Source organism: Oncorhynchus mykiss, chromosome 23 (genome assembly GCF_057628025.1).
Source record: "Oncorhynchus mykiss isolate SJ-2025 chromosome 23, ASM5762802v1, whole genome shotgun sequence".
In the NCBI taxonomy this organism is placed as follows: domain Eukaryota; kingdom Metazoa; phylum Chordata; class Actinopteri; order Salmoniformes; family Salmonidae; genus Oncorhynchus; species Oncorhynchus mykiss.
The window spans coordinates 30,839,133-30,861,063 of record NC_143044.1 but is presented as its reverse complement, the minus strand read 5'-3'; the positions used below and the strand labels follow the sequence as shown (position 1 = coordinate 30,861,063).

Sequence of the window (21,931 nt, the reverse complement as noted above, 5' to 3'; positions counted from 1 at the left end):
AGAGTGGCTAAAGCCATGCCAGCTAGCTTCAAAAACACGTTAATCAGCTGGGTAACTACAATACATGAGCGTCATTGACGTGTGTTTCATAGAGAGGTTTGAATTAACGCAAATAAATTGTAATGTGTATATTTTACCTGATCTGGACTTGAACATCAAGGACGCGAGCGCCGCCATGTTGGATCACGTGACGTCAACGTTGTCACATCAAATTCTAAACTACTGACCGCTTGTCACTAGTTACCAGAGCCAAAGTCAAAATTGTCTACGTCCTAAAAAATCTTAAACAAAAATGAGCTTTTTGGTCTTAATTGAAGATTAAGTTTTGGCATAAGGTTGCCAGTGTGGTTAAGGTTTGGTTTAAAATAAAATTGTTAAAAAGAGAAATTGTAGAAATAGGCGGGGTTTAACCATAATTGTGGCTGTGGTAACTAGTTCGTCCACTAAACCCGCGGAATCCAAAATTATGAAAATCCAGTTACAAAAAGGCTCGAAAGTTAAAGAAATTATTTTTTGTCCTGAAAATAAAATATTGAACCCCTTCTACAAGAACGTGAGTAGATAATTATGTTCAATTAATTTGACAGACTTTAGATATTAACGTTGTATTGGTAGCTAAACGTTAGCTAGCCAACACGCCTCGAGAACATTTACTAGCTAATGTAGCTAGCTAAATGTAATAGTATGACATTAACCCAACCCATATGCCTCGAATGTTACTGTTACGATAATTACATACACGTTAACTGTAGCTTTAGTGTTTGCAGTATTTCAAGTAAAAACATGTGCATTAACAAGTAGTAAGTGTACTGCATAGTCTATCGAGTCGGGCTGCGCGCTCAGGACTGATTTCTGAGAACATGTCTACAACTTAATCTTCTGCAAGCTGTCAAACTATCGTAAATAAAGCACCAGCTAACTTACACGCGGTTTATCAGTGCCCAAAATCACTTTCTAGCTCAGTTCCAACTCTGTGTTTGTCAATGAAGCTAGCAAGTAGTAGCTAGCAGGCACATTGAGCAGTAGTGATATGTAGTACGCAAACGAGTCGTTATTTTTGAACGACTCTTTACTGACTCGAGTCATGATTAAATTGAACGAGTCACTGAGAAACTAGTCTTTCGTTTGATGTGTTCCGACCAATTATGTCAATAAACCAGATAGTAAACAGTAGCAGCAGCGTATGTGAGGAGTCAGTTAATGCAAAAAATGGGTCAGTGCAGCTAACTATTTAGCAGTCTTATGGCTTGGGGGTAGATGTTATTCAGGTTCCAGACTTGGTGATCTGTGCGGTAGTAGAGAGAACAGTCCGTGGCTGGTGTCGTTGACAACAATTGTTAGGACCGACCTTTGACAGCGCCTGGTATTCTAAACTGAAACTCATGATTAGTTGATTATTGGAGTCAGGTGTGTTAACGGGGTCCGGGACAAAAATGTGACACCAATTAGGCCCCTGAGGACTGGAGTTGCCCATCCCTGCTCTACCCTCTGTAGTGCCCTGGGGTCGGGTGCCAAGCAGTTGTCATACCAAGCGGTGATGGAGCCAGTCAAGATGCTCTCAATGGTGCAGTTGAAGATCTTTTTGAGGATCTGAGGGCCCATGCCAAATCTTTTCAGCCTCCTGAGGGGGAAGAGGCATTGTTGTGCCCTCTTCACAACTGTGTTAGGGTTTTTGGACTAGTGCTGGTCAAAATATCATATCACTATTTTATTTTATGATGGTGTGACGGTATTTAAATCAAATTATATTTGTCACATACACGTGTTTAGCAGATGTTATTGCGGGTAGGCGAAATACTTGTGTTTCTAGCTCTAACAGTACAGCAATATCTAACAGTAATATCTAACAATTGCACAACAATACACACAAATCTAAAGGAATGGAATTAAAAATATATAAATATTGGGCGAGCAATGTCAGAGGGGCATAGACTTAGATACAGTAGGATAGAATACGGTATATACATGTGAGATGAGTAATGCAAAATATGTTAACATTATTAAAGTGACTAGTGTTCTATTATTTTTATTTAACTGGGCAAGTCAGTTAAGAATAAATTCTTATTTAGAATGATGGCCTACCAAAAGGCCTCCTGTGGGGACGGGGGCTGGGATGAAGAAAAAAAATATATATATATGAGGTCGACCGATTAATCGGAATGGCTGGTTAATTAGGGCAGATTTCAAGTTTTCATGACAATCGGTAATCAGTATTTTTGGGCACCGATTTGTTTTTATTTTTTATTTATTTTTTAAATTGATTTTTTTAATACCTTTTATTTAACTAGGCAAGTCAGTTAAGAACACATTCTTATTTTCAATGAATGCCTAGGAACGGTGGGTTAACTGCCTTGTTCAGGGGCAGAATGACAGATTTTCACCTTGTCAGCTCGGGGGATCCAATCTTGCAACCTTACAGTCAACTTGTCCAAAGCAATAACGACCTGCCTCTCTCTCGTTGCACTCCACAAGGAGACTGCCTGTTATGCGAATGCAGTAAGCCAAGGTAAGTTACTAGCTAGCATTAAACTTATCTTATAAAAAACAATCATAATCACTAGTTAACTACACATGGTTGATGATATTACTAGATATTATCTAGCGTGTCCTGCGTTGCATATAATCTGACTGAGCATACAAGCATCTAAGTATCTCACTGAGCGATGGTAGGCAGAAGCAGACGAGTAAACATTCATTCAAACAGCACTTTCGTGCGTTTTGCCAGCAGCTCTTCGTTGTGCGTCAAGCATTGCGCTGTTTATGACTTCAAGCCTATCAACTCCCGAGATGAGGCTGGTCTAACCGAAGTGAAATGGCTAGCTAGTTAGCGTGTGCTAACTAGAGGGACGGAAGCTATACTGTTACACTGGCAATACTAAAGTGCCTATAAGAACATCCAATAGTTAGGTTAATGAAGGTTAAGGTTAAGGAAATACAAATGGTATAGAGGGAAATAGTCCTATAATTCCTATAATAACTACAACCTAAAACTTCTTACCTGGGAATATTGAAGACCCATGTTAAAAGGAACCACCAGCTTTCATATGTTCTCATGTTCTGAGCAAGGAAATGAAACGTTAGCTTTCTTACATAGCACATTGTTCACCTACAAACAAGCAAGATTTCTGACTCTCACAGACCTGTGACTTCTTCTTTAAGAGGCTCCTCTGTCCTCCACTCGTTACCTGTATTAATGGCACCTGTTTGAACTTGTTATCAGTATAAATCTCTAACAGTCACACTCCAAACTCCACTATGGCCAAGACCAAAGAGCTGTCAAAGGACACCAGAAACAAAATTGTAGACCTGCACCAGGCTGGGAAGACTGAATCTGCAATAGGTAAGCAGCTTGGTTTGAAGAAATCAACTGTGGGAGCAATTATTAGGAAATGGAAGACATACAAGACCACTGATAATCTCCCTCGATCTGGGGCTCCGCGCAAGATCTCACCCCGTGGGGTCAAATTGATCACAAGAACGGTGAGCAAAAATCCCAGAACCACACGGGGGGACCTGGTGAATGACCTGCAAAGGTCTGGGAGCAAAGTAACAAAGCCTACCATCAGTAACACACTACGCCGCCAGGGACTCAAATCCTGCAGTGCCAGATGTGTCCCCATGCTTAAGCCAGTACATGTCCAGGCCCGTCTGAAATTTGCTAGAAAGCATTTGGATGATCCAGAAGGAGATTGGGAGAATGTCAGATGAAACCAAAATACAACTTTTTGGTAAACTCAACTCGTCGTGTTTGGAGGACAAAGAATGCTGAGTTGCATCCAAAGAACCCCATACCTACTGTGAAGCATGGGGGTGGAAACATCATACTTTGGGACTGATCCGTGTAAAGGAAAGAATGAATGGGGCCATGTATCGTGAGATTTTGAGTGAAAACCTCCTTCCATCAGCAAGGGCATTGAAGATGAAACGTGGCTTGGTCTTTCAGCATGACAATGATCCCAAACACACTGCCCGGGTAACGAAGGAGTGGCTTCGTAAAAAGCATTTCAAGGTCCTGGAGTGGCCTAGCCAGTCTCCAGATCTCAACCCCATAGAAAATCTTTGGAGGGAGTTGAAAGTCCGTGTTGCCCAGCAACAGCCCCAAAACATCATTGCTCTAGAGGAGATCTGCATGGAGGAATGGGCCAAAATACCTTGAACCTTGTGAAGACTTACAGAAAACGTTTGACCTCTGTCATTGCCAACAAAGAGTATATAACAAAGTATTGAGAAACTTTTGTTATTGACCAAATACTTATTTTCCACCATAATTTGCAAATACATTCATTAAAAATCCTACAATGTGATTTTCTGGATTTCTTTTCTCATTTTGTCTGTCATAGTTGAAGTGTACCTATGATGAAAATTACAGGCCTCATCTTTTTAAGTGGGAGAACTTGCACAATTGGTGTCTGACTAAATACTTTTTTGCCCCACTGTATTTCCAAAATTTAAAATCACTCGGAGCTGATTTCCTGGTGTTTTTAGTCTTAAAAAAATAATTATTGCTCAGAAAAGTTGGAAGGCCAAATAAAACCGCTTGCGGGCCACCATTTGGGGAACCCTGATGTAAAACCTGGATTGCTGATGCTTTGTATTGGCCAGTGAGAGGCTTTGAAGCCACTGGAGTGTGAGGCCAGTCACGGCCTTCCTATTAATCTATATCCCCTACAAACCTCACTACCCCCCTTCCTCCGCCACCACCACCCAAAATACCACCCCAGCCCCATCCAACCTCTGACCCTGTCAAACTCCCCCATACAATTGACAATAAAATACATGTTCATCTGTTTCTTTCACCATACACCCATCACACATTCCAGTAACATGCTTCCCTACCAAGTTCAAATAATTCAATCCCATATGCCTTAATCTCATCCTACACTTACTCTAAAAAAAAAAACTACGAAAAACAACAGAACAGAACAGAACAGATGACCAGAGAACTGGAATGACATTTACTCTCCCGGGTGGCCAACACGAAAGCCACGCCACCAGTCTTCTGATCTGACCCGGTGAGTCATTGCTCAATAGCCCAGCATCAATAACCCAACAAGCAAACTAGGTTACCCAGATGGCTGGTTCAAAATAATCCAATGTGTGTTCTGTCCAATATTTATCCAAATTGGGTTGTTTTAAACCAAGCATTTTTTGTTGTTGACATTACTTAATCTCTACGGTTCCCATTACAAGACCCAATTTCTTGTACAGATTTCCTTTTACTATATTTTCCTCTGCCAGCAATCTAACCTAAACTTTTGGATTCATGTTTTTAACCTCTCCTCTCCCTAATTGCACCTGTATATATACTAAATAATTTACTTTGACTCCTGTTTGAGCAGGGATCCAACAAAATTGAATCTCTATCCCATTTTTTTGTAACCCTAACAACATCATTTCTATCCATAAATCCTCACGTTCTGACTTCCCTGATCTTAGACTACACAAAACTGATGCAGAATCTGAACATATTACTACTCTTCTTGGTTGCACCTCCTCTATCCATTGAGCGCTGTTCTTCCTGACATTGTACCCTAAGCGGAACCTAGGTTGAAGATGACCTAGAGCGGAACTACAACGTCAGAAGAACAGCACTCACTAGCGGTCTCTCAAGGCTAGTATGGCCAGAGAGGAAGGCCAATTTGGATACTCTTTAGCCTATTTAGGCCTACTCCAATAGATTGTACAATAAATATGTATGTTATCATTCTGGATGGAACATAATTAATAGTGCCAACCATACAGAATCCAATGGCGCCTGTCAACATAACACCATGGTTCTGATTTTTAACCTGCTTTGTCCATCCGCAGTCCGTCTCGACTGTCTGAGGCTGGACCCACCATGGGCAGCTACAGTGACTCCACCAGTGACCTGGACGAGGATCTCCCTGTGTATGACTTCCTCCAGCCCAGATGTAGCCTGAGCCAAGCCTCCCAGATCCACACAGACCAACCAGACCTGGTGGTCCTGGACAGCTCTCATACAGACCTCCCCATAGGGTTGGCTGATGTTATGATGATCAGTAGTGATGATGAGGAAGAGGATGTTCCCTATATCCCCCTGGCGCTGAGACTCAAACAGAGACAGGAGGGTTTGGAGCCTGCATCCTCCACACTCAGTAATGGACAGGACAACCATCACTCCTCACCTGACCTTCCTGGTGGTTTAGGCCTGTTGGCACCGAATGGTCACTCAGAGTCCGAACCTCTATTCACCTCATATGAGACCCTAAACAGTCATCGTAGGAAGGAGAAAAGTGGAGGACCAGACTGGGATGACCCAGAGGAGGCAGCTCTCCCTCAGCTGTGGCCCCCGCCAAAGCCATCCTCCTGGGCTAGGAGCACCATCTCCCCTGCCAAGAGGAAGCCCTCCAAGATGACTGGTGAGGAGATCCAGGGGTCCAGGGAGGTGCTGAGGAGGGAGGCCAGGGAGAGGCAACAGGGGGACAAGGAGGCGCGGATGCTGCAGCAGGAGAGGCAGAAGGCAGAGAAGGCGGCCCTGGCAGAGGCTGTGAAAGCACTGCGACCAGAGGAGTGCATCAAACACATGGTGGTGTCTGTGGATCCAGGTGTGTTGAAGAGAGGCAGGGGCTGTGTTTCGATTCCCTACCTTTTTCCCAGAGTGTGCACTTGCTCAGTCTCACCCGCATGGATTTAAAAGCATTGAATAGGTGTAAGTAAGGGCTACACAGAGGATTTTGTAGTTCCCATTTTCCAACATATGTGCGCGTGTGTGTGTGTAGCTCTGTTGCAGTTGGAAGGTGGGGGCCCTTTGCTGACGTCACTCCAGGCCATGGGCTGCAGCTGTGCCATAGAGAAACAGCCCCTCCCTCGCAGCGTCAACTGGGTCAGGAGAACACCTAGCACTCAGGTGACTGGAGCATCACACACACACACACACACACACCTCTATCGCTTCTCCTCTTGCCATGCTTATCCATTCTGTATTAACCAAGCACAAGTGTGTGTTCATCTTCATCTTAATCATGCAACGCAACTAGGGATGTGACAAATCAAAACTGTTTCTTAATGTTTAAACTGCCATTTTACATGTGAATTCACAATGCTGCCAAAAACTGTTTGGGTCTCATGGTGCATCCCTTTCAGATGGGTAAACATAGTACATGTACTATCATTACTGTACCTTAATTCCACCTTCTCATTTTCCATACAGGACTTAGCTGCTGTCTGTTGCCTTTCTCTGCTATTTTTCCAACGATTAATGACGATGACGTAGTGGTGGAGCGTCGCTCTCCAAAATAATTGATTCCTCGACTCCTTGATTGTTGACTCTCGGTTTCGACTCCCATTTCTGGGTGTCAAGATTCGATTCCGCTACAAATAGACTCCTAAGATTCAATATTTTTGGAGCAGAGGAGACTATTCCGGCGCCGACAGAGATGGCCGCCTCGCTTCGCGTTCCTAGGAAACTATGCAGTTTTTTGGTTTTTTACGTGTTATTTCTTACATTAGTACCCCAGGTCATCTTAGGTTTCATTACATACAGTCGAGAAGAACTACTGAATATAAGAGCAGCGTCAACTCACCATCAGTACGACCAAGAATATGACTTTCGCGAAGCGGATCCTGTGTTCTGCCTTTCACCCAGGACAATGGAATGGATCCCAGCCGGCGACCCAAAAAAACGACTTCGTAAAAGAGGGAAACGAAGCGGTCTTCTGGTCAGACTCCGGAGACGGGCACATCGTGCACCACTCCCCAGTATACTTCTCGCCAATGTCCAGTCTCTTGACAACAAGGTTGATGAAATCCGAGCAAGGGTAGCATTCCAGAGGGACATCAGAGACTGTAACGTTCTTTGCTTCACGGAAACATGGCTCACTGGAGAGACGCTATCGGAGTCGGTGCAGCCAGCTAGTTTCTCCACGCATCGCGCCGACAGAAACAAACATCTTTCTGGTAAGAAGAGGGGCCTTATGGCTAACGAGACGTGGTGTGGTCACAAAAGCATACAGGAACTCAAGTCCTTCTGTTCACCTGATTTAGAATTCCTCACAATCAAATGTCGACCGCATTATCTACCAAGGGAATTCTCTTCGATTATAATCACAGCCGTATATATTCCCCCCCAAGCAGACACATCGATGGCTCTGAACGAACTTTATTTGACTCTTTGCAAACTGGAATCCATACATCCTGAGGCTGCATTCATTGTAGCTGGGGATTTTAACAAGGCTAATCTGAAAACAAGACTCCCTAAATTGTATCAGCATATCGATTGCGCAACCAGGGCTGGCAAAAGCTTGGATCACTGCTATTCTAACTTCCGTGACGCATATAAGGCCCTGCCCTGCCCTCCTTTCGGGAAAAGCTGACCACGACTCCATTTTGTTGATCCCTGCCTACAGACAGAAACTAAAACAAGAAGCTCCCACGCTGAGGTCTGTTCAACGCTGGTCCGACCAATCTGATTCCACACTCCAAGACTGCTTCCATCACGTGGACTGGGATATGTTTTATATTGCGTCAGACAACATTGACGAATACGCTGATTCGGTGTGCGAGTTCATTAGAACGTGCGTTGAAGATGTCGTTCCCATAGCAACGATTAAAACATTCCCAAACCAGAAACCGTGGATTGATGGCAGCATTCGCGTGAAACTGAAAGCCCGAACCACTGCTTTTAATCAGGGCAAGGTGTCTGGTAACATGACCGAATACAAACAGTGTAGCTATTCCCTCCGCAAGGCAATCAAACAAGCTAAGCGTCAGTATAGAGACAAAGTAGAATCTCAATTCAACGGCTCAGACACAAGAGGTATGTGGCAGGGTCTACAGTCAATCATGGATTACAAAAAGAAAACCAGCCCCGTCACGGACCAGGATGTCTTGCGCCCAGGCAGACTAAATAACTTTTTTGCCCGCTTTGAGGACAATACAGTGCCACTGACACGGCCTGCAACCAAAACATGCGGCCTATCTCAACCACACTGCCCTAACTGGACAAGAGGAATACCTATGTGAGAATGCTGTTCATCGACTACAGCTCGGCATTTAACACCATAGTACCCTCCAAGCTCGTCATCAAGCTCGAGACCCTGGGTCTCGACCCCCGCCCTGTGCAACTGGGTACTGGACTTCCTGACGGGCCGCCCCCAGGTGGTGAGGGTAGGCAACAACATCTCCACCCCGCTGATCCTCAACACTGGGGCCCCACAAGGGTGCGTTCTGAGCCCTCTCCTGTACTCCCTGTTCACCCACGACTGCGTGGCCACGCACGCCTCCAACTCAATCATCAAGTTTGCGGACGACACAACAGTGGTAGGCTTGATTACCAACAACGACGAGACGGCCTACAGGGAGGAGGTGAGGGCCCTCGGAGTGTGGTGTCAGGAAAATAACCTCACACTCAACGTCAACAAAACTAAGGAGATGATTGTGGACTTCAGGAAACAGCAGAGGGAACACCTCCCTATCCACATCGATGGAACAGTAGTGGAGAGGGTAGCAAGTTTTAAGATCCTCGGCATACACATCACAGACAAACTGAATTGGTCCACCCACACAGACAGCATCGTGAAGAAGGCGCAGCAGCGCCTCTTCAACCTCAGGAGGCTGAAGAAATTTGGCTTGTCACCAAAAGCACTCACAAACTTCTACAGATGCACAATCGAGAGCATCCTGGCGGGCTGTATCACCACCTGGTACGGCAACTGCTCCGCCCACAACCGTAAGGCTCTCCAGAGGGTAGTGAGGTCTGCACAACGCATCACCGGGGGCAAACTACCTGTCCTCCAGGACACCTACACCACCCGATGTTACAGGAAGGCCATAAAGATCATCAAGGGCAACAACCACCCGAGCCACTGCCTGTTCACCCCGCTATCATCCAGAAGGCGAGGTCAGTACAGGTGCATCAAAGCTGGGACCGAGTGACTGAAAAACAGCTTCTATCTCAAGGCCATCAGACTGTTAAACAGCCCCCACTAACATTGAGTGGCTGCTGCCAACACACTGACTCAACTCCAGCCACTTTAATAATGGGAATTGATGGGAAATGATGTAAAATATATCACTAGCCACTTTAAACAATGCTACCTAATATAATGTTTACATACCCTACATTATTCATCTCATATGTATACGTATATACTGTACTCTATATCATCTACTGCATCTTTATGTAATACATGTATCACTAGCCACTAACTATGCCACTTTGTTTACATACTCATCTCATATGTATATACTGTACTCGATACCATCTACTGTATCTTGCCTATGCCGCTCTGTACCATCACTCATTCATATATCTTTATGTACATATTCTTTATCCCCCTACACTTGTGTGTATAAGACAGTAGTTTTGGAATTGTTAGTTAGATTACTTGTTGGTTATTACTGCATTGTCGGAACTAGAAGCACAAGCATTTCGCTACACTCGCATTAACATCTGCTAACCATGTGTATGTGACAAATAAAATTTGATTTAATTTATTTGCTGTACTTCTGAGAACATCAACACTCTTGCATCTTTTATAGCGATCTACCGAGGGACGGAGAGAGAGGGGTGGGGCACAGTATAGGCAGTTCGTGCACTAGGCCTATCTATGGAAATGGAATGCTGTATCTTGCAATTTCTTGGCTTGCCATGTCTTGCAACTTCAGTAAAAAGCAGAGTCTATCGTCAATGAATAGGCAAGGATATTCTACACGCAACAGACTGATAACTGAACACACACTCGCATTATTAGGGAAGCAAAAGAGCAGGGTTGTAATCATTAGTTCAAACAGTTTGCAACTTAAACGAGAGTTTCTATTGGACAAATTCAGGTAGGTCCCTCCCGGTTTTGCTCAGTTTGCTTCCATTCTGAAACGTTTGCAACAGAATACTGAATATGCCCCAGGCGAGCCATGGTGAGGGAGGGAGGGAGAGAAATGAGGGGGCAGGCACAAAGAACTGATGTGCATATGTCCTGGTAATCTGAATCTTGCAACGTTTGTCTTGAATGCCTTGCAAATTTACCAAAGTAGCCTAAAGTTTGCCCTTTCCTCCCTGGTTTCATTTAAATTACACAACTTTCCCCAGGCCTTTATTGCCTATCGTCTAGTCAGGCTATAACACGGAAAATAATGTTTTGTGATAACTGCACTGGGATTTTAATTATGTGGGGGGATGTTTTTTGGTTAGGGATTTTTCTTCACGTTATGTATCCCAATCTCTTTTAAACGTTCACACCCCTACACTCAACCCATAGCTTTTTGTAGTCGTGTTGAATCCGTGATGCATTATGGGTACATTTTTACTGATTGACTGATGTACAAATAATAACGAGTAGTTATTCATTATGCCAGGTGATTTGTAGATCAGTCATTTGGCAGTCGCTGACTGCAGTGGTTGATCTATGTCGAACAAGCAAATCAAAGCCCTTAATCTCTGTTGCTTCTCAGACAGGTGAGGTGTTGTGTATCCCGGAGGCCCACACAGTGATGCAAGTACCTGTTGATGACTTCATCAACCTGATCCACAGCTACACTCAGGTGAGTGACACCTCTCTGGGTTGGGCATGGCTATGGTTTCATCCCACTTCCTGTTTCTGCTGACTAGCTTGAATGTGCTAGTTGGGGAGGGGTGTACAGAGTGTACAAAACATTAGGAACACCTTACTAACATTGAGTTGCACCCCCCTTTGCCCTCAGAACAGCCTTAATTCATCGGGGCATGGACTTTACAAGGTGTCAATCGTTCCACAGGGATGCTGGCCCATGTTGACTCCAATGCTTCCCACAGTAGTCAAGTTGGCTGGCTGTCCTACAGGAAACTGTTTGTGTGAAACTCAGCAGCATTGCAGTTCTTGGCACACTCAAAACTATTTTCTTGCCCATTCACCCTCTGAATGGCACACTTACACAATCCATGTCTCAATGGTCTCAAGGTTAATTTTTAAAATGTTTAACCTGTCTCCTCTCCCTCAGCTACACTGATTGAAGTGGATTTAACAGGTGACATCAATAAGGGATCATATCTTTCACCTGGATTCACATGGTCAGTCTGTCATTGAAAGAGCACCAGTTTGCGCTGTTCTGTGAAGGGAGTACATACCGTTGTACAAGATCTTCAGTTTCTTGGCAATTTCTCTCAGAATAAGACTGACGAGTTTCAGAAGAAAGGTCTTTGTTTCTGGCCATTTTATTTTTTTGTACCCTTTTTTTTTTCTCCCCAATTTCGTGTTATCCAATTGGTAGTAGTTAGTCTTGTCTCATCGCTGCAACTCTGGTACGGACTCGAGAGGCGAAGGTCGAGAGACATGCGTCCTCCGAAACACAAGCCGCACTGCTTCTTGACACAATGCACAGCTAGCCGCACCAATGGGTCGGAGGAAACACCTGGCAACCTGGTCAGCGTGCACTGCGCCCGACCCGCCACAGGAGTCACTAGTGCGGGATGGGACAAGGATATTCCTGTCGGCCAAACCCCCAACCCAGACGAGGCTGGGCCAATTGTGCGCCACCCCATGGGCCTCCCGGCTGCGACAGAGCCTGGGCTCAAACCCAGAATCTCACGCACAGCTAGCACTGCATCGCCTTAGACGACTGCGCCACCCGGGAGGCCACGTTTCTGGCCATTTTGAGCCTGTAATTGAACCCACAAATGCTGATGCTCCAGATACTCAACTAGTCTGAAGAAGGCCAGTTTTATTGCTTCTTTAATCAGAACAACAGTTTTCAGCTGTGCTAACATCATTGCAAAAGGGTTTTCTAATGTTCAATTAGCCTTTTAAAATGATAAACTTGGACTAGCTAACACAACGTGCCATTGGAGCACAGGAGCGACGGTTGCTGGTAATGGGCCTCTGTACGCCTAAAAATCGGCCATTTCCAATAGTCATTTCTGTATTTCTGATCAATTTGATGTTATTTTAATGGACAATTTTTTTTATTTTCTTTCAAAAACAAGAATTTCTTAGTGACCCCAAACTTTTGAACGTTAGTGTAGAAAATGGTAAACCCTTGAATGAGTAGGTGTGTCCAAACTTTTGACTGGTACTGTATGTAAATTAGATTTCAGTATTTCATGTTCAATTAAAACATGTTTTCACTTTGTCATTGTGGGGTATTGTGTGTAGATGGGTGAGAAAATATCATTTATTCAATTTTGAATTCAGGCTGTAACACAACACAATGTGGAATAAGTAAAAGGGTATGAATACTTTCTGAAGGCACTGTGTTATTCAGTACAACTACAACTCTGATCTAAAGATGAATGCATTTTTTCCCTCAAACATTGAAATTGTTTTGACTTTACAAATTGTTACATAGTCATTGAACACAGGTCACTTTAATAATGTTTACATACTGTTTTTTACCCACTTCATCTGTATATACTGTATTCTAGTCAAAGCTCATCCTATATAACTACAGCTGTACACACCTTTTCTATTAATATACTGTCCACAATGTATGTACATACCATTATATGCATATAGTGCTTAGAGAAAGTTTGAAAACTTCAGCATTTTCTTTAGTTCTGCCTACATTTGACCTAAAATGTACTAATACACTGAACAAAAATATAAATGCAACAATTTCAATGATTTTACTGAGTTACAGTTCATATAAGGAAATCAGTCAATTGAATTAAATTCATTAGACCCTAATCTATGGATTTCACATGACTGTGAATACACCTGTTGGTGACCGACACTTAAAAAAAAGGATTGGGGCGACATATCTCCTTTGCATACAGTTGATCAGTCTGTTGATAGTGGCTCGTGGAATGTTGTCCCACTCCGCTTCCATGGCTGTGCTAAGTTGCTGGATATTGGCAGGAACTGGAACATGCCATTGTCTACATGGATCCAGAGCATCCAAACTTGCTCAATGGTGAGAATGCAGGCCATGGAAGAACTGGGACATTTTCAGTTTCCAGGAATTGTGTACGGATCCTTGCGACATACTGCCGTGCATTATCATACTGAAACATGAGGTGATGGGGGCGGATAATTGGCACAACAAAATGGGCCTCGGGATCTCGTCGCGGTATCTCTGTGCAAATAAATTGCCATTGATTAAATGCAATTGTGTTCGTTGTCCGTAGCATATGTCTGCCCAAATCATAACCCCACCACCAACATGGGACACTGTTCACAATGTTGACATCAGCAAACCGCTCAACCACACAACGCCATACACACTGTCTGCCATCTTCCCGGTACAGTTGAAACCGGGATTTGCCCACTAAAGTTGGTTACGACGCCGAACTGCAGTCAGGTCAAGACCCTGCTGAGGACGATGAGCACGCAACTGAGCTTCCCTGAGACCGTTTCTGACAGTTTGTGCAGAAATGATTCAGTTGTGCAAACCCACAGTTTCATCAGCTGTCCGGGTGGCTGGTCTCAGACGATCCCACTGGTGAAGAAGCCGGATGTGGAGGTCCTGGGCTGGCGTGGTTACACATGGTCTGCGGTTGTGAGGCCTGTTGGACATACTGCCAAATTCTCTAAAACAATGTTGGAGAGGTGGCTTATGGTAGAGAAATTAACATTAAATTCTCTGGCAACAGCTTTGGTGAATATTCCTGCAGTCAGTATGACATTGAACGCTCCCTCAACTTGAGGCATTTTAGTGGCCTTTTATTGTCCCCAGCACAAGGTGCACCTGTGTAATGATCATGCCATTTTTCATGCCGTCTTGATATGCCACAACTGTCAGGTGGATGGATTATCTTGAATTAGGACAAATGTTCACTAACAGCGATTTAAACAAGTTTGTGCCAAACATTTGAAAGAAAATCTTTTTATGCAAATGGTAAATTCTGGGATCTTTTATTTCAGCTCATGAAATATGGGACCAACACTTTGTTGCTTTAATTCCTTTTTTAAGTATAGATGAAGTGTATCTGATTTAAACAAATGGCACAAAACAATTATACTTTTTAATTTCTTTATTGAGCATGTTGATCCAACATTCACTTTCTTTGTGAGAAAAAGTATGTGAACCTCTAGATTAATGAACTAAATAAAGTGTATGAAAGTAGTCAAATTGATTATTTTGTCCCATATTCCTTGCATGCAATGACTACATCACGCTTGTAATTCTACAAACTCCTTGGATGCATTTGCACTTTTTTCTTGTTGTGGGTTATGTTTTGCCCGACCAGAATTGAATGGTGAATAATGTCTTGTGCCATTTTCTATTAAAGTAAGAGAAGAACATGTTTTTGAACAGTTCTAAATTAATCTTGATAATGCCATGATTTATGGAAAACCTTGAATGTATCATGAATAATGATGAGTGTAAAGCTTACAGAGGCTACAACAAAACATCCTAAAATGCTGACATGGGCTCACCATTGACAATGACAATGACCCGGAAGAGCATATTAGCATGTTTTGTTGTAGCATATTGCTGATTTTATAAACTGGGTGGTTTGAGCCCTGAATGCTGATTGTCTGAAAGCTGTGATATCAGACCCGCATACCACTGATATGAGAATTTATTTTTACTGCTCTAATTACATTGGTAACCAGTTAATAATAGCAATAAGGCACCTCAGGGAAGGGCTGTATCCAGGAACTCCACGTTGCGTTGTGCTTAAGAACAGCCCTTAGCCGTGGTATTTTGGCCAGAATCCACACCCCCTCTGGCCTTATTGCTTAAAAATACCTTGTTGTCGAGCAACAATAACAACAACCAAAAAGGCATAGTCACACATTGATGATGTACAGTATTTCATGCTAAAAATGCGTAAAAAAAATACACAAAACAACCGTTGCCGTCTCAACACTTTTGTTGATAATAATTGCATCAATCCAGGACACTTTTACAACTATTAGGCAATACACTGTTACTAGATTCTGACCTCCCTCACTCCTGTCTGTATGTTACCCAGGAACAGAGGAGTGGAGGTGCAGACTGTAGCGCCTCTTTGACCTCCTGGATCCTGGGTCTGCAGGCTCGCAACCCTGGCAGGACCCCCAGTCTGGTGGTCATAGACCTGGAGAAATACTTCAGGTGAGGGGGCTGGAGAGGGATGTGGTGTGTGTCCCAAATGGCACCATATTGCCTACAAAGTGCATTATGTAGGGACAAGGTACTATGCCACCGTCCACTTGGGGATATTTCTAATAGTTTTATAAAGCATTTTGATCAATTATTTTTTTAAATTAAGCATTCATAATTAAATGGTTTATTGCTAGAAGTTATTATAAAGTGTTAGCATTTCAAATAAGTGTGACTTGGAGGAAGGAAAAGTGTTTCTTTTGGAAACATCAAACTTCGTCAAGCTGTGTTACATAAAAGTCCTCAATTTTGCCCCAAAAAACATTGTTTTACCTACAGATCCCAGAAATCCCAGAATCAGAAGAAGTTCCGGGATGCGGTCCTGGGGGATGAGCAAGCAGCAGTAAAGGGGGCAGTGAAAAAGAAGAGGAAGAAAGATGAAGGTGATGCACTGCCCAAGGTGTCTCGAGTTGAGGTAGAGGAGGTGGGTTGTCATGATTAACAGCTGGTAATTGTTTGACAATATAGTGTGTGGAATTGTCTTTGCAAATACTATTTGAGCAAGTTTTTAGTCTTTGAAACCAACTCAACTAAGGGCCGATCTGTCTCGGACAAGGTTACTTACTTATTTTTATTTAACCTTTATTTAATTAGGCAAGTCAATTAAGAACAAATTATTATATACAATGAAGGCCTACCAGGAGGCAAAAAGCCTCCTGTAGGGATGAGGGCTGGGATTAAAAATAAGAAAATTAGGACAAAACACGCATCACAACAAGAGAGACGTCACACCACTACATAAAGAGATACCTAAGACAGCAACAGAATGGCAGCAACACAGCATGGTAGCAACATGACAACAACATGGTAGCGACACAACATGGCAGCAGCACAAACATGGTACAAACATTGTTAGGCACAGACAACCGCACAAAGGGCAAAAAGGTAGAGACAACTATACATCACATGAAGCAACCCTACATTTGTCAGTAATATTGTCCATGATGGAGTCTTTGAATGTAGATGGAGATAAAACTGTCCAGTTTGAGTGTTTGTTGCAGCTTGTTCCAGACGCTAGCTGCAGCGAACTGAAACGAGGAGCGACCCAGGGATGTGTGTGCTTTGGGGACCTTTAACAGAATGTGACTGGCAGAACGGGTGTTGCATGTGGAGGATGAGGGTTGCAGTAGGTATCTCAAATAGGGGGGAGTGACGCCTAAGAGGGTTTTATAAATAAGCATCAACCAGAGGGTCTTGCTTCAGGTTTACAGAGATGACCAGTTTAGTATGGTCATCTGAATAAGGGTTAGTTTGGCAGCTGGGGTGAAAGAGGAGTGATTACGATAGAGGAAACCAGGTGTAGGTTTAACCTTAGCTTGCAGCTTTGATATGTGTTGAGAGAAGGACAGTGTACCAATTGGTGCCAATTGCATGCTCACTCTAAACTTGAAACATCTGTGGCATTGGGTTGTGTGACAACTGCATTTTTGTGGCCTTTTATTGTCCCCAGCACAAGGTGCACCTGTGTAATGATAATGCTGTTTAATCTGCCACACCTATCAAGTGGATGGATTATTTTGGCAAAGGAGAAATGCTCATTAACAGGGATGTAAACAAATTTGTGCACAACATTTTAGAGAAGCTTTTTGTGAGTATGGAACATTTCTGGGATCTTTTATTTCAGTTTATGAAACAGTGGACCAACACTTTACATGTTGCGTTCAGGGAGGAGGGGAGTATTGATCAGAGGTCCTTCAAAAGGGGGGTGGCCCACCCCTGGTGTAGATGAAGGGGAGGAGTCAGGTTAAATAAGGATTTTTAAGCCTTGAGACATGGATTGTGTGTGTGCAATGTTTTGAGTGTGACGAACTGCGCCGCTGTTGGACTTTTCATGCGCAACAATTTCCTGTGTGTATCAAGAATGGTCCACCTCCCAAAGGACATCCAGCCAACTTGACATAACTGTGGGAAGCAGTGGAGTGAACATGGGCCAGCATCCCTGTGGAACGCTTTCTATACATTCTAGAGTCCATGCCCTAATGCTGTTCTGAGGGCAAAAGGGGTGCAACAAAGTATTAAGAAGTTTTTCCAAATGTTTTGTACACTGTATATAACGGTGCCATATGAATGCATTTCAAATGGGTATAGAGTAGCCTTAACAACGCAATTATCACAACATAAGTTGTAATATGGCTTTTTTTTCCTGGCTTGGTTCCCCCATGATTTACACACACCGCTGCTGCAGCCCGAAGCACAGCTCAGGCCTGTTTTGATTTTGTCATCAAAAAAAAAGTATTCTCCTGTGCTAGAGTCTGCACTAGAATGGTCCGACTACACAATATTATGTCGGTTGCATTAAATGATGCTCTGTATTGGTTGTTTTCATGATTTTGGATAGGAATTATTGGAGAAAAAAAAATCTCAACTGAAGGCCTAAGTCCAATAGTCACGGTCTGCCACTTTCATTATTTTACCCAGATTTTAGTAGAGATGCAGAGAAGCATATTTAGTTTCTTTAAAAAAATAACCACCCTCAGGAGGGTACAGATAGCTCGAGGTATGCTTAGATATGTAGAAAAATAGACATTTGTTTACATACATTATGGGTCTAGATTGCAGGAAAAGGCTGTTTTCGGGTGTTTGAAAAATGCTAAATTCTCAAACTTACGGTCGGGAGGCCTAGCACTCCTACGGACCACCCCCCAGCCATCCTCACGTACTTTGGGCCCCCTCAGATTTTTGGGGTGTATGACGCCCCTGCACACCCATGTCCACTTGTATGGAGTAAAGGTAAGCCTACATGCTTCATGTCATGTAGGACACTTGTGTGACAGTTTTCCAAAGTACCTCTGTAACAGTCTCTTGATCCTCCAACATCCATCCCATCAGGCTGTGGTACACCTGCAGCTACACACAGGGGTTCAGGTGCATTTCCTGTCCACCTGGAAGGATTTCTCTGACCACATTGCCATGGCAACCAAAGCAGTAGCTGAGGCCCCATTCAAGTGAGTGAGCTGCTGTGACAGATAAATGGTCAACTGTGTAATTTCAATATAGAACCACTCAATCAGTAAGTCATTACAATATACAGCTGTGCAGAGTTGTAAGGGAGTAACATCTCATATATTGTGTGTTTGTGTGCGTGTCTGTCTCCAGACGAGAGAGGGAGAAGACAGGCTTCTCGTTCTACCTGGAGAGTGAGTGGGCTGGAGGCCAGAAAGTGGACAAGGCTGGGAAAGGACTGCTGCAGGTCTGGAAGAGACAGATCCAGCAGCTGAACAGAGTCAGCCAAGATATGGCCTCTGCCATCCTCGCTGCCTACCCCTCTCCACAGCTTCTCAACCAGGTAAAACTACACATAATACGTACATACACATACAGCATGTGTTTTCCCCACACTGAATCTCACAATTGCTCTCCGCATTGTGATGTCGTTGGCAGGCGTACAGTCGGTGCAAGTCAGAACGTGAGAAACTGTCACTGCTATCGGACCTCCTGATTCGCAGAGGGGAGGGCGTGACTTCCACAACTCGCCGGGTTGGTCCTGAGCTCTCCAAGCGTCTCTGCCTGGTGATGACATCATCAGACCCCCAGTAGACCCTGGACTCCATGCTTTGACCCTTTTATGATGTCATGCATCTGACCAGTGACCTCAGTAGTGGAAGAGTGGAGTTGGACTGATGTTTTAAATCTGTGTTCTTCATCACTAGTCTTCAGCCCTGCCTCTGGGGACCTATATGATGTGCAGGCTTTTGCTCCAGCTCAGCACTAACGCACTTCATTCAACTAATCAAGGACTTTGTGATTGGCTAATCCATTGTGTCAGACATGTTAGTTCGGGGCTGGAACACATATGTGGGTCCTCAGGAACGTTAACTATGGAGCACAGTGACATTTGGATTTGGATAGTGTCCCGTTTTATGACATCCACCTTGGTTTGTAATATACTTTTTATTTTATTAAAGCGTCTAATACAATCATGGGATTTTGACCAAAATAGATAGTCAATAATAGACACCACCTATATTACATAGCACACAAGTGGGTTAGAGAAACCTGTACTTTAAAAAGACTAGTGAGTTTTCTCTGTTGCTATTTTATTTGCTGTTTCTAAACATTTCCCTATCTTTGGATTAGGTATATTCACAAGTTTAGACAAGAGCACCACAATAACTCAAAATCAAACCAGAGTTTCTAAAAAAAAAAAGGTGTTTTGTGGTTTATTTCCAAATGACAACAATGTTACAATGAACAGGGGAAAAGATCAAATGTTCCTCGTCTTGTACTTGCAAAAATATTAATTAACAGTACATGGTTTATTAGTGACTCCAGTGTGGAAAGTTGTGTGAGTATTTATCTGGTTGAGTAGAGTTGAGAGTTCACAGAAGATTGTGACTCTGAATACTCAGGTCAGGTGTTCCTCCAGGACACGAGGCTACTCTAGTTTAAAGTTGTACAGTGCCTTGCGAAAGTATTCGGCCCCCTTCAACTTTGCGACCTTTTGCCACATTTCAGGCTTCAAACATAAAGATATAAAACTGTATTTTTTTGTGAAGAATCAACAACAAGTGGGACACAATCATGAAGTGGAACGACATTTATTGGATATTTCAAACTTTTTTAACAAATCAAAAACTGAAAAATTGGGCGTGCAAAATTATTCAGCCCCCTTAAGTTAATACTTTGTAGTGCCACCTTTTGCTGCGATTACAGTTGTAAGTCGCTTGGGGTATGTCTCTATCAGTTTTGCACATCGAGAGACTGAAATTTTTTCCCATTCCTCCTTGCAAAACAGCTCGAGCTCAGTGAGGTTGGATGGAGAGCATTTGTGAACAGCAGTTTTCAGTTCTTTCCACAGATTCTCGATTGGATTCAGGTCTGGACTTTGACTTGGCCATTCTAACACCTGGATATGTTTATTTTTGAACCATTCCATTGTAGATTTTGCTTTATGTTTTGGATCATTGTCTTGTTGGAAGACAAATCTCCGTCCCAGTCTCAGGTCTTTTGCAGACTCCCATCAGGTTTTCTTCCAGAATGGTCCTGTATTTGGCTCCATCCATCTTCCCATCAATTTTAACCATCTTCCCTGTCCCTGCTGAAGAAAAGCAGGCCCAAACCATGATGCTGCCACCACCATGTTTGACAGTGGGGATGGTGTGTTCAGCTGTGTTGCTTTTACGCCAAACATAACGTTTTGCATTGTTGCCAAAAAGTTCAATTTTGGTTTCATCTGACCAGAGCACCTTCTTCCACATGTTTGGTGTGTCTCCCAGGTGGCTTGTGGCAAACTTTAAACGACACTTTTTATGGATATCTTTAAGAAATGGCTTTCTTCTTGCCACTCTTCCATAAAGGCCAGATTTGTGCAATATACGACTGATTGTTGTCCTATGGACAGAGTCTCCCACCTCAGCTGTAGATCTCTGCAGTTCATCCAGAGTGATCATGGGCCTCTTGGCTGCATCTCTGATCAGTCTTCTCCTTGTATAAGCTGAAAGTTTAGAGGGACGGCCAGGTCTTGGTAGATTTGTAGTGGTCTGATACTCCTTCCATTTCAATATTATCGCTTGCACAGTGCTCCTTGGGATGTTTAAAGCTTGGGAAATCTTTTTGTATCCAAATCCGGCTTTAAACTTCTTCACAACAGTATCTCGGACCTGCCTGGTGTGTTCCTTGTTCTTCATGATGCTCTCTGCGCTTTTAACGGACCTCTGAGACTATCACAGTGCAGGTGCATTTATACGGAGACTTGATTACACACAGGTGGATTGTATTTATCATCATTAGTCATTTAGGTCAACATTGGATCATTCAGAGATCCTCACTGAACTTCTGGAGAGAGTTTGCTGCACTGAAAGTAAAGGGGCTGAATAATTTTGCACGCCCAATTTTTCAGTTTTTGATTTGTTAAAGTTTGAAATATCCAATAAATGTCGTTCTACTTCATGATTGTGTCCCACTTGTTGTT

At 43.3% G+C, this 21,931-nt stretch overlaps 2 protein-coding genes across 8 annotated transcripts in view; one reads left to right on the top strand and one right to left on the bottom strand.

Annotated features, from left to right (window-relative positions):
- Positions 1-362, bottom strand: part of LOC110502758 (ras-related protein Rab-37) — a 51,940-nt gene extending 51,578 nt beyond the window's left edge. For both annotated transcript variants that reach the window (XM_036960453.2, XM_021581025.3), the window contains exon 1: positions 138-362. The gene's annotated coding sequence lies outside the window, so the exon portion shown is untranslated. The remainder of the gene's footprint in view (positions 1-137) is intronic.
- eme1 (essential meiotic structure-specific endonuclease 1) lies at positions 205-19,937 on the top strand. 6 transcript variants are annotated; one of them, XM_090217282.1, is made up of 10 exons: positions 402-553; positions 2,473-2,506; positions 5,809-6,566; positions 6,741-6,868; positions 11,410-11,499; positions 15,857-15,972; positions 16,300-16,444; positions 18,850-18,965; positions 19,117-19,306; positions 19,402-19,937. In XM_090217282.1, the coding sequence occupies exons 3-10, from the start codon at positions 5,840-5,842 to the stop codon at positions 19,555-19,557; spliced, it is 1,668 nt and encodes a 555-aa protein (XP_090073408.1). In that variant the 5' UTR covers positions 402-553; positions 2,473-2,506; positions 5,809-5,839; the 3' UTR covers positions 19,558-19,937. The 6 variants fall into 6 exon arrangements, with proteins under 6 accessions (XP_036816347.1, XP_090073408.1, XP_090073406.1 ...); XM_090217280.1 differs by having other exon boundaries at positions 15,851-15,972; XM_036960452.2 differs by lacking the exon at positions 2,473-2,506 and having other exon boundaries at positions 205-553; positions 15,851-15,972.
- Positions 19,938-21,931: the final 1,994 nt, after the last annotated feature.

Coding starts and splice junctions, on each gene's coding strand:
- eme1 (XM_036960452.2), top strand. CDS start 5,840: ATGGGCAGCTACAGTGACTCCACCAGTGACCTGGACGAGGATCTCCCT. Junction 6,567..6,740: donor GGTGGTGTCTGTGGATCCAG/GTGTGTTGAAGA, acceptor GTGTGTGTGTAG/CTCTGTTGCAGTTGGAAGGT. Junction 18,966..19,116: donor GTAGCTGAGGCCCCATTCAA/GTGAGTGAGCTG, acceptor GTCTGTCTCCAG/ACGAGAGAGGGAGAAGACAG.